Genomic DNA, 12,480 nt, shown 5'->3' with positions numbered 1-12,480 from the left:
CGGGGGCTTCGAACAGCTCCGCCCCAGTTACACCCCTCAGCTTCACTGATGACTCCACTTCCGGCATCTATCGTTGAGGGGGTAACGGGCTACCTCCCATAGTATCATCGTCAACTCCATCTCCGACTTACACTGCCAGGGGCTACGGACGGCTCCGCCTCCATTACAGCCCTCAGCTTCGCCAATGAATCCACTTCCGGCATCTACCGTTGAGGGGATAACGGGCTACCTCTCGCATCCTCGTCATTGACTCCGTCTCCAGGTTTCCATCGCCGAGGGCTTCGGACGACTCCGCCTCCATTATGCCCCTCAGCTTCGTCGATGACTCCACTTCTGACATCTACTATTGAGGGGGTAACAGACTGCCTGTCGTAGCCCTGTCGTCGACTCCGTCTCTGGCTTCCACTGTCGGGGGCTCCGGATGGTTCCGCCTCTATTACGCCCCTCAGCTTCGCCGATGACACCACTTCCAGCATCTACTGTTGAGGAGGTAGCGAGCTACCTCCCGCAACCTCATCATCGGCTCCACCTCTGTCACACCCCCTCAGCTTCGCTGATGACTCCACTTCCGGCATCTACCGTTGAGGGGGTAACGGGCTGCCTCCCGCAGCACCATCGTCGACTCCACCTTCGTTACGCCCCTCAGCTTCGCCGATGACTCCACTTCTGGCATCTACCGCTGAGAGGGTAACGGGTTGCCTCCCGCAGTCCCGTCGTCGACTCCGTCTCCAGGCTTCCACCACCGGGGGCTCCGGACAGCTCTGGCTCCGTTGCGCCCCTCAGCTTTGCCGATGACTCCACTTCCAGCATCTATAGCTGAGGGGGTAACGGGCTGCCTCCCGCAGCCCCTTCGTCGACTCAGTCTCCGGCTTCCACCGCCGAGGGCTTCGGATGGCTTCACCTCCGTTACGCCCCTCATCTTCGCCAATGATTCCACTTCCGGCATTGACCACTGAGGGGGTAATGGGCTGCCTTCTGCGGCCCCGTCGTCGACTCATCTCCAGCTCACGACGCTAGGCTCCAGATGGTCTAGCCTCTAACGAGCCCCACCGTGCTTAACGCTGAGGGGGTGGCGTCCTGCTCCCCACGGCCTTGCCATCGACTCCGCCTCTAGCTTCACCACGATGCCCCGGCAGGCCTCTCCCACATCGAGCGTCATCACGGGCTCTGGACCATGTCATCTCCATCGAACCTCGTCGCCAGCGGTGATCGTCGAGAGGTTTTTACATGGACAGGAAGCAATTTGGGATAATCTAACTTCAAAGGGGTTGTAGCTAGTTCTATTTACATTTGTTTGCCCCTCGGGACCTCAAAACTAGCGGATGAGAGGGTATTGTTGGGGGAAAATAGACCAGCCTGAGGATAATGGTTGACGATTTCTATCAAAGGTGCCTCCGAAGCCTTCGGTCTCCGAACCCTCAGTAGGAGCCCGACTTCTGGAGGCTGCAGGCCCCTTCGGGCCACCTCTCCGATACGTACTTGGCCTTCCGAAGGCTCGAAGCTACAACAAGCCCCTTCAGAGCCTTTAGCCTCTGTACCCTCAGTAGGAGGTTTGGCCCCCAGAGGTTACGGACCCCTTCGGTTCACCCCTCTGGTGTCTGTATGGCCTTCCGAAACCTAAAGATGCAGCAGGTCTCCGGAGACTATATCAGGGAAGAAAGGACACCCCCCTGCAACTGACCTGACGCGAGGTGACGGGCGATTAATGCCGGTGCAAGTGATGCTTATCTTGACACCCCAATGCTATGTCGTCCTGACACCCCCGACAGAGTAGCACCGGGCCGCAATTGGTGAATGACTTACCCCTCAGGGGGCAGGCACTACAATAGTTACCACGATAGGTATTTATCTTCCATATAGAGTAAAAAGTAGTTATTCAGAATAAGGTCTAGTAATTCGGTCAGATTCTAGATATTTTTATATCGTGATAGCTTATACACTAAGCTACGCACTGCCCTATAAATAAAGGGTCGTGGTTATATAGGCAAAGGGGAGGGTGACAAGGAGAATGCTCAAGGCAACACAAAGGACACAGAGGTGCCTAAACACAAAGTCACGCTATGACACTCCCCCCAAATCGATCCATTTTTCTACTATCAATACATTTGTAGTGTTACTTTCTGTCAAACTTCGTCTTCAAGCTTGAGTCTCCTCCTTATAAGAAATTCTCACCGTACTTGCCAGAGTAAGACAATCTCTTACTCTAACACTGTGTGAGCTCCTTCCTTGCCACTTGGGCCTCACCTCCCTCATTGCGACGAATTTTGCCGGTCTAGGCATCGGCTCAGATAGTCAAAAGAGCTCGCCGAGGGTGGTGGGGAACGCATTGAGGGCCTTGAGGAGGAGGCGGGGAAGAGAAGCGGGAAGTAAGAAGGCTACATACAGGGATAGGTTGGTCCTTTCGCATCCCATTTAACCGCTCTTGAAGGTTACATAAAACTAAACTAGTGGCAAAAATGAAAGAGCAAATTTTCAGTGCAGATAAGAGAAAACTATAAGATTCAATGGCACGGAAGGAATTTTCTCATGATCTGAAAGGTTGTGATGGTCACAGGATAAGGTGAGTGCTACGGCAGATGGGCAGAGCGCTAATCTCCTGTACTTTTCAAGGTTATGGGCGTAGAATAATTCTAGCAATGGCCTTGGTTAAAATCAAATCACCCCTTCAGGTATTACCTTACCTTCTTCCAAATCTGATTCTGGTGAAAACAAAAATGAAAATTTGCCGTTCCGTTTCAAAATGCTCACGAGGGCAGCAAATGACGGTCTGGGAAATGGTATTTATTCGGGGATTGAGTATACGGCAGGCATCCTCTGACATCTGACAGAGAAATCAGAAATGCATGGCTTCCACACAAACGGCAACCCGCGGCACAAGGCACCAAAGCCTCTGGCCATCACCTGCATAACTCAAAAATCTATTCTTGTGGGTGCCAATGGACAACAGTGATCGACGAACAGTAAAAGTCAACGGCGAGTTGAACATGAACAGGGTCCCGTGAATTGCAGCATACCATCTTATGTGCTGAGGTAAATGTATATGTGCTGGTAAATTGCAGCATACCACCTTATTCCTCTCAAAGAATCATGCTGGTAAATGTATATGTGCTGAGGTTCCTCGGGCGTTGTATTGAGAATTTGAGATGATCCGAAATTTTACAGAAATCCGTAGGAATCGGTACAATTTCTTTTATTATGGTTAAATTCTACATTGCAAATTTTTTGGAAATTTTTTGTGCCCCAAAGTACACTTTTTATAGCTGTTGTCTAAGAATAAAACTTTGAATCTTTTTTGCTGTGAAAAAAAATCAGTGAATCATTTGTTTTTTAGTGTGTTGTGGCTTCTTCCATGTGGATTTCTATCTCTGAAGTAGTTGATTTGTAGTTAGGTACTAAGTTATGAGTATGTTGCTACCTTGTGGTTAGATAACAAGAAGTTTACTGTAGTTAATATGATAAGTGTTGCGGTTTTATAGGCTATCTGGAAGCTAAGAAATAGTCTCTGTTTTTAGAATGCAATCTGGTGCAATATGAAGATTATCTGGAGGAGAATTGCCTCGATGCTCAAAAGCTGGAGAATCATGTGTCCTACTTGATGCCTTTCACATTTTGAGCTCGTGCTATGCAAAATGGAGGCTGTGCTTTCAAGATCGGAGAGAGTGCTCTGGTGATGAATAGGGAAGTGAAGGGAGCAGGAGCTGCTCTTGTCGCATGCCAGCATCACACATCTGAACTAGGTGCTCTTGAGTCTGAAGGAAACGCGGTGGCAAAAGTGCAGTGACAAGAAGAGAAGGTGTCTAGAATTGGGTTACTCTCTTGTCAGCATAGCGAAGAGGTGTGAAATGAGCAATAGGATAGTTTTTTTGTTCCTTTTGAGCTAGTGTTTTTTCTGAACTATATACGTTGAACACGTTGCTGTGAACGTTTTGTCTTCTTAATACATTAGGTGACTGAGGCTTTGACCTTGAATTCTAAAAAAAAATCTACATTACAAACAGGGTCGATCATGAAAAGCCACCCATATATATATATTTTTTGCGAGGACATATTTATTTAAACCACCATACACTCAAATAGCCTGTACATTCTACTCATGATCTGCTGCAAGACTGCAACTGAATTGTCTGAATTTTTACAAAAATAGAAGGAAAAAAGAACCTCAGCAAAGAATTGTGTACATGTTCAAACAAGCAAGCAGATTTCCTACCCTAGCTAAATACTAGTAGCAATCAGTTGATCACTCCCCCAGTGAATTAACATCGCATTCACTGATTCACACGGGAAGCCGGAGCAACTTGTCCCCCTTGTGCGCGCTCCGGCTCGGGGCAAGAAGACACCCACTCAGACGCCCCTCATCGCCGTCGCCGTCGTCCTCCTCCTCCTCGCCTTCTGGCGCGCCTTTGCGGCCCCGGTACGCGGCCTCCACGTCGCTGAGGATGGCCGACACCTCCGCCATCCCGGGGCGGCTGCGCCCGTCGTTGCCGACGCACGCCAGTGCCACCCTGGCCGTACGCGCCAGCAGCCGCGCCTCAGCCTTGTCGCGCGGCGGGCCGGCCCGTGCGACGTCGAGCACCTCCGCCAACGCGCCCGGCCCGGTGCCGGCGCGTATCCGCGGAAGCGCCCAGTCCGCCAGCCGGCCGCCATCCCAGCGCCGCCCGGTGAGCAGCTCCAGCAGCACCGCGCCGAACATGTACACGTCGGTCTCCGCGTGGGCGTCGGCGCGGTCGAGGAAGCCGGCCAGCCCGTAGTCGGTGAGCCTGGTGGCGTGCCTCCAGCGCGCGCCGGCGTTGGCGTTCACCAGCAGGTTGCGCGGCCGCACGCGGCCGTGCGCCACGCCGTGCGCGTGCAGGTGCGCCAGCCCGCGCGCGGCGCCCGCGGCGACCGCGGCGCGCTGGTGCCACGACAGAGGAGGGTGGGCGTCGTCCCCGCCGAGGACCCTGTCGAGGCTGACGGCGCCGGCGGGGGCGCGCTCGACGAGGAGGACGCGCTCGCCTGGGCCCTCGGAGAGTCCGACGAGCGCGGCGAGGTTAGGGTGGGGCGGCACGGCGAGCGAGCGGACCGCGGCGGGGAACCGGCGCCCGCCTGGGTCGCCGAGGACGAGGTGCGGGTGCATGCGCTTGGCGGCGATCCCGGGCGCCGCCGCGTACACGGCGAAGTGCCTCCCCTGCCCGATGACACGGCTCGGGTGGAACCCGTCCGTCGCGCGCTCGACGTCGGCGAGCGGGACCACCCGCAGAGGTGCTGTCGTAGCCGCTGGACCGGGGACGACAGCGGCACCGTCGGCGGCTCTCGCGGCGGCCACGAGCCTCTTCCGCCAGAGAAGGAAGAGCGCGACGGCCAGCGCAACAAGGGCCGCGGCGGCGCTGGCGACGACGGCGTGGTGGACGGCGGCCACGACCGCGTCGTGCATGGCGTAGCTGGCTAGAGCGTCACGATGCAGCAGCCAGAATGGGGCGCCGTGTGCGCGTTCGGAGAGCACGTATGGGAGGATTATGTAGCACGCACGCAAGATAGGCACACGTGCGATCATACGTGCATGTAGATGTAGCCATGTCATGTAGGTCAAACCTGCTATGCGTGCACCGTAAACAAATGGGCTGTCAGTGGAATGCCACACAAGTATGTTGTGTAGCGCACATGGTTGAAGCATCTGGCTGACTTTTTGTTCACTAGTCCCTCTCGTGGCAAATATATGTTGTTTTAGAATTTGAGGTGTTGAAATTCCTTAACACCAGCCGCTAGTGATATATACATAACTATTCAGATTCGTCATATGAAAAAACTAACATTTGTTATGTAAGTACATACCCATTGATGAGTGAATAAAAAGATGAGAATTGCCTAATTCACACATAGGGCATGACTTGTAGTGGCGCGAATGAGTATACCTCGGTAAGTGACACGGTTCACCTTACCCATTGGTGGTTTTTTTGAATTTTTTTATTTTTTTTCGAATTTTTTGAATTTAAATTCGGTTATCGTTCGGTTTCTGAAACCGAACCGGACTGAGAAGGTCGGTTATCACGATTTTTGCTCGATTACCGTTGATTTTTTTAACTCTGGTAAGTGAGAGTGAGACGGCACTAGAGATAGAGGAGGAAGGAATTCCCCTTCCTAGTATGTATGGTGATTGAATTTTTCAATAGAAACTTTCATTAATTTTCTGAAATTCTTAGAAACCTTGCATCATGTTTGTTATGAAACTCTCGTAAAAAGTTATGAAAATATGTTCACTCTCGTAAAAAGTTATGAAAATATGTTCAGGCAGGATCTTGCTTGAAACATGACCGAAACCACTTAGAAACGTGAATGGAACTCGGCTGAGTCTCATTGATTTTGCCTCCAAAACTCGCTATGCTGTTCGTTTTACTTCCAACTCGTACCATTGCTAGCAGTGTTCTGTGGTTTGGGTCATCGAATGGGTCTTTGGTAGATACATTTGACCATTAAATTTGTATTTATTATTAAAATGTAATAACCCGGGTAACTAAGGCCATAGTACATTTATATAATTTTCTCACATATATTGTGAAATATAGGTTTCGTATTTTTTTTTGTTGGTGCATTGTGACATAGGTTTTGAATATTTTTCCAAGCTACAATGTAAGTTGGGTTTAAGATGCTTTGATTGCGGCAATCTCATAGTTCTTAGCTAACGGTGAAACTGCTCTTTTCCAAAGGGGCCCTAGGGTTAAAATTTTCTCACCTGTTAAAGCACATCAACCTAGCTTCTACGTACTGTTCTACCTAATTCAGTGCCGTAGTGCACTAGACAAGTTCCTTCTTATGCCTTTATTTAGTAGAAGCAACTACATGTTCCTTGTACATATATATTTAATCTGTTTCACAATATTTATTCATGCACACCATCTGCATATACCGTGAAAACAACAAATTTCGGAAAATTTATCAATCAGAAATATTGTAATAACTATACACCTTTTGTGATATCATTGCAGGAACATTGTGCAATGATGCTTCTTACAAAAATCCACAAACATTGTGAAACAAAGTACACTCTATCAGGCTAAAATAGATAACATGTAATCCCTCCGTTCAAGAATGTAAAGTTTTGGTTGATATTTAGTCAAATTATATGTATGTTTAGATATAAAATTTGTTCCAATAGATTTGTATTTCAAAGTATTTTTAATATGATGTTAATTTTATAGTAATAGACAACATATTATAAGAAAAATGAACTGTCAAAGTTTATTTTTGATGGCTTTTTAAAAATAAAATATGTCTTCCATTTTTGAACTGATGGAGTACTAGTTTTGGGCACCGCATTTACATCAGCCTAGGTTAGGAGTTGGAAGTTTGTATTTTTTATGTTTGTGTGCATGCAAGAGCACTCGGACAGGTACAGGTGGTTATAACTAACGTGATCGTGTAGAGTTTATTAATCCCAGAGCAGGTTAAGGTGGTGTTGAAAAAGCGCTTCTTAGAATAAATTTTGCTCTTAAATTAAATAAATTTGTCGCCACGCTGTGCCAATTGACATATCCGTCATACAACATGAATTTTTAGAAAAAAAATATAAAAGTCGGATTCGCGTTGCAAAGCCATACCAATGACACCAAAGTACATAACTGGTCAAACAGCATCCATTAGATCACTTAATTGCGCATATTTTGTACCTCATGTTTGTGGCTTCTTTGATTCTTCCGTCACTTTTGTATCTCAAAGTCTTGGCTGCAACAGATCTTTAAAAAAAAAAAGTTTCGGTTACAACAGCTTTGCGTGCATGGAAAACCAAAGCGCTCTGTTTTTCAGGACCCTCTGATTCTTGCCCTATCTAATGCACTTGTAACTGGTTGTACGTGCTATGGATGAGATTACTTGTATTGAAGTGCTATGGCTTAATGACCTTGGGTTTAATTATATTTGAGTGAATTACACAAAACTACAAGTATTATACTATTTATAACATAAAACTACAACTATTGTACCTAGTATCATAAAACTATAAGTATTGTACACTAATTTTACACAAAACCCTATTTTAATTAGATTTACCCAAAAAATAATCTTATATTTCTTCAAAAATTCTAGAACTTTTTGTATGTGTTCCATAATCCATGTGAAACCCATTTTAATTAGATTCACACAAAAAAGACATGTGTATAATTTAAACTAAAATTTTCCAAAAAGACTACTTTATAACTCCTAGCAATTGTTAGGCATCAAATAAAATCCCAAAAATATGAAACAATTCACTAATATTCTTCTTATATGATTAAATAATTTAAAAAATTATTTCTATGTTATATGGTAAAAAAGTGAGTTCCTTTGTAAGTATATAAATGGAGCATTACAAAGGAACTCACCTTTTCACCATATAACCTTGGGTTGTAAATAATTTTAGAAAATATTATATCATATAATAAGAATATTAGTGCATTTTACCATATTTTTGGGATTCTATTTGAGGTCCTAACAATTGTTAGGATTTATAAAGTAATATTTTTGGAGAATTTTAGTTTGAATTCTACACATACTTTTTAGGTGATTCCAATTAAAATAGGTTGAAAATGGATTATGGAACAAGTACAAAAAGTTTTATGATTTTTGGAGAAACATAAGACCATTTTTGGGTGAACTAATTAAAATTAGGTTTTATGTAAAATTAATACATAATACTTATAGTTTTGTGTTATTATTTATAATACTTGTAGTTTTTTCAATTCACTCATTATATTTTATACCCACGTGGCTCTGAAAATGAACTCACGTGGTTTTATTTTATCTATCATGGTTGCACTCAAATGATCAATTGAGCCCATACCAACGCACAATGGCATGGCCGAGACATGGTTCTCTGTAAATGTTTCAGAGTATTTTTTATTTTTATATTTTTTTCAATTAAAAATTTAAATAAATAGATTTCTCGTGAAAAAAATTACACAACTAGACGCCTGCAGCCCCCTGAGAGGGCTGCAGCCCTCTGAGAGGGCAGTTAGACCTACTAACCGCCCCCTGGGAGGGCGGGTGGCCTAACCGCTCCCTTAGAGGGCGGCAAGGGGGCTAACCGCCCTCTCAGGGGGCGGGTAGGGCCTGGGAGGGCGGTTAGCAGCCTAGCCGCCCTCTGAGGAGACGGTAATGGTATTTATTTTTCAAAAATTGCAAAATTTTGTGTATTTCATCAAAATTTAAAATAGGGCATTAAGAAAATTTGGAATTAAAAATATTGAAGAGGAGTGAAAACGGTATACTGAGGAAGCGAGAATTTGGAGTAGATTACATAATAGTCGAAGAATAAAAAATTAGTAATTAGCACTCGCAGTATATTACGTGGGTATAAGGTGCGAACGGCGACAAATATTGTATTAAACATAGGGTGAAAATATTACATAAGACTATAACCGCGACGACACGACGAGAAAACGAATGTAGTATGTACGGTTCACACTAAGACCTACTTATTAGTGTGTCGCTCCTAATCATAATATGCCTTAGTGAGTGGAAGTATGTCGGGTTATATTAGATACTCTCTATTGAGTGCATCTAGGATATTTTTTCTTTCGGAGGGCATCGGAACCTGCCACCTTAGCACGGCGGGCTCTCTCCCGCTTCCTTGCCCTCTCAGCCTCCCGAGTTTGAGCCACGGTATGGTCGTAAGTCTCCTTCCTCATACGCTCTTCTTCCTCCCGCTTTAGGCGAAGTTTTTCTTGCTATTGCTCGTACTCCCGACGTCGTAAGCTTCCCTTCTCCACCTCATGTTCATGTCGACCCGCTGCTTCTGTTCCTCATTTTGCTCATTGTCGAGCCATTAAATAAAATCACAAAGCGGTGGAGGGGACTGAACAAATAGAACAAGATAAGCGGTTAGTAAAACAGGGTGCGAAATCGGCAGAGATGTGGCTGATATCTGTTGTTATACCGGTGCATACTCATATGTTCCATATTGAGGCTTGTCATATTCGTAGTTGGCACACATGAAGAAGCATAGCCCATAGGTGTATGAGATATCCTGCGACTCGCGGAGCCTGCAAAGGTCACCACAGAAGCATATCAGTGGTTCGATATCTTGAGGGATGAAAATTCTCCAATGTTTCTTTGGTGGGCTTGGTGGAGCTGAGGAAGATATTGCACTTAAGAGATCTGAGAAATGAGTGGTGCATCAACGTATGGAGGTTCGGCTATTTATGGTTGGGGGAGGCATGAGCATTGGATTCGCTCTTGAAGAAATGAGTGAGTGCAAGGGCTCAGATGGTGGCAGGAGTATTGGATTCCATCTTGAAGAATGAGAAAGTTGTGTCATTGACGATGGACAGAGATTCCATGTTTATTGGTACTTGTGTTGTTATTTATTATGTGGTAAAAGCTGTCTGGTGTTGTCACTTCTTGTCTAAAGCCTGCGCAAGGAGACATGTGTTGTCATGTCATGGTTAAAGTTCAGTAGTGTGGTCACTTCGTGATTAAAGTTACACTCCCGACAGAGTAAGCGAGCTGTCACTTCGTGTATAAGTAGCTTTGTAAGATATACATTGGTGAGGACGATAGAATGTAGCGTGTGGTCATGTCGGATTAAAAAGTGCAACTAGCATGCCATCGTATTGGAATAAAAAATGCAGTTACGACATGCTAAGTGGACCATAAAGATTACACACGTCTGAATATGTAGGAGTACATCGCGAATCAAATATGCATATGTAAGTTACAAAAATAAATGTAAAATTCTACTATTGTCTCCCCCGCTACCGTCAGCCGTACCCCTCATCGTGGTCCCAATGCCGCTGGTTGACCCTCACGTGGCCCCTAGAGTAGGTGAGGGGGTCGGTGGACCAACCTGTCTGGTAGGCCTAGTAGGGAGCACCGGTGTTAAGGCCTCGTCCTGCGTGGGCTGTGTCCGAAGTGGAGCATTGGGTACCTGGGACCGCTAGAGGACGTCGTAGTCAGGTGTGCCCCCGAAGAACTCCCGAACGAGGTCGTACGCGGGGTCCGGGCCAGCCTCATCCTCCTGACCAGGGTACGAGGACTGTGAAGGCTCTCCTGGCGTCCATGTGTACTGGCTGGAGGGGCCTATGAACAAATAATTATATTAGATATGGACAATGTGGAAATAAAAGTAGTAGTAAAAAATGCACAATTGTACCTGCGTGGTATGCCGGTGCAGCAGAAGATGGCCAGGCGGGCGTGCCGTAGTATGGCTCGAACGGTGCTGGTGGGATAGGGTGTGGGGCAGTTGAAGACGGGCCGGTCTCATCATCGAAATAACCTGTGCACAATATTAGCTTAATTTGCTGAATATATTGAAAATGGGGATGAAAGGGGCGCCCAGTACCTGAGGGTGGACGCACAGGGCTCGGTCTACGAGGTTGCGTCGAGGCTTGTGTAGGTGCACTTAATAAAAGTTTAATAATCAATGCACCAGTAAGAAACGAATATATTTCAACGTCGTGCGAATTAAAAATTCGTACCTATTTGCTCCAAGCCTGCATGACGTGGTAAAAGGGTCATGTGGGTGCCGACACCGATGAACAGCGGTGCACATCTGACCTCCGAGACGACTCGACGTGGACCCCACTAGACCTGGGAGGCGCTCCAGCTACATCTGTGGTGGATCGGCAGGAGGTAAGCTTCAAGGCGCGCGCGGTCTTGTCGAAAACCCGCTTGACAAAGCCCGCGACATCCGACGCACTGAGGTGTTGGCCTTGCCGGAGGCGGTCCATGGTACCAACTGCATCCCTATGGATATCGTAAATGATATCGGCCTGGGGATACGAACAAGAAAAAAACAATTTAAATGTACAGGTTTTGTTCCTTGAGTATGGACTACTGACTTGTAAGTAAAACATACAGCTAATACAGCATCCTCGTCCCAATGGACCGGGTATGCCTCCGTAGTCGACGCGATGTGGGGCCGGACACCCTCAGGGGTGTAGGTGACCCGTGTGCGTGTACGTGGAACGTACCACTGTAGGTAGTCGTTGAAGCTCCGCTCGTCGAAGGAACGCGCCTCCTCCACGACATCTTGTAGAGCTTGGGCCCATGCTGCCTCAGGGTTCTCCGTCGATCGGACCTCAAACCAAAAGGCAAAGCGGTAGGAGTCCCGCCGCTGCCAACCTAAACGTATCGAAGTACATCAATAATATGGAATTACATCAATGATATGGCAATTTTGTATGAAAGTATCGAAGTACCTGTGCTTTCATCGATCGCCGATCGTAAGCAGCTCTCTAGGGCCCTGTGGTTGGAACACTCCTAACTCCGTCTGGTGCTCGGCGAACAAGAAGCTGCGGTGCCTCTTGTCCACTGCAGGGTCCAGAAGCTCGGGGGTCGCAGGTTCCGCCATATGTGCATTTGAAAGACATGTACATTAATGCATTGCTAGATGTAGATAGGAACAATATACATTGAATGCAAATTGAATATACAACCATATACAACATGAACATATTGCGACATGTACTTACAAATGAAGGTTCAAATGCTACCAATCGAAGTACAATTAAGACAGCAAGCTATGCTAAATAC

The 12,480-nt window shown here is 46.6% G+C and overlaps 1 protein-coding gene across 1 annotated transcript; it reads right to left on the bottom strand.

The window, feature by feature from the left end:
- Nucleotides 1-3,969: 3,969 nt before the first annotated feature.
- LOC133899562 (serine/threonine-protein kinase-like protein CCR1) lies at nt 3,970-5,445 on the bottom strand. The gene has a single exon (XM_062340560.1). It carries the CDS (start codon nt 5,408-5,410, stop codon nt 4,274-4,276), a length of 1,137 nt encoding a protein of 378 aa, XP_062196544.1. The 5' UTR covers nt 5,411-5,445; the 3' UTR covers nt 3,970-4,273.
- Nucleotides 5,446-12,480: the final 7,035 nt, after the last annotated feature.

The sequence above is a fragment of the Phragmites australis genome, chromosome 18, assembly GCF_958298935.1.
Source record: "Phragmites australis chromosome 18, lpPhrAust1.1, whole genome shotgun sequence".
NCBI lineage: Eukaryota > Viridiplantae > Streptophyta > Magnoliopsida > Poales > Poaceae > Phragmites > Phragmites australis.
This window is presented reverse-complemented; position numbering and strand designations above follow the sequence as displayed.

What these genes read in the sequence shown, in the direction of transcription:
- LOC133899562 (XM_062340560.1), bottom strand. Translation starts at nt 5,410, where the DNA reads ATGCACGACGCGGTCGTGGCCGCCGTCCACCACGCCGTCGTCGCCAGC.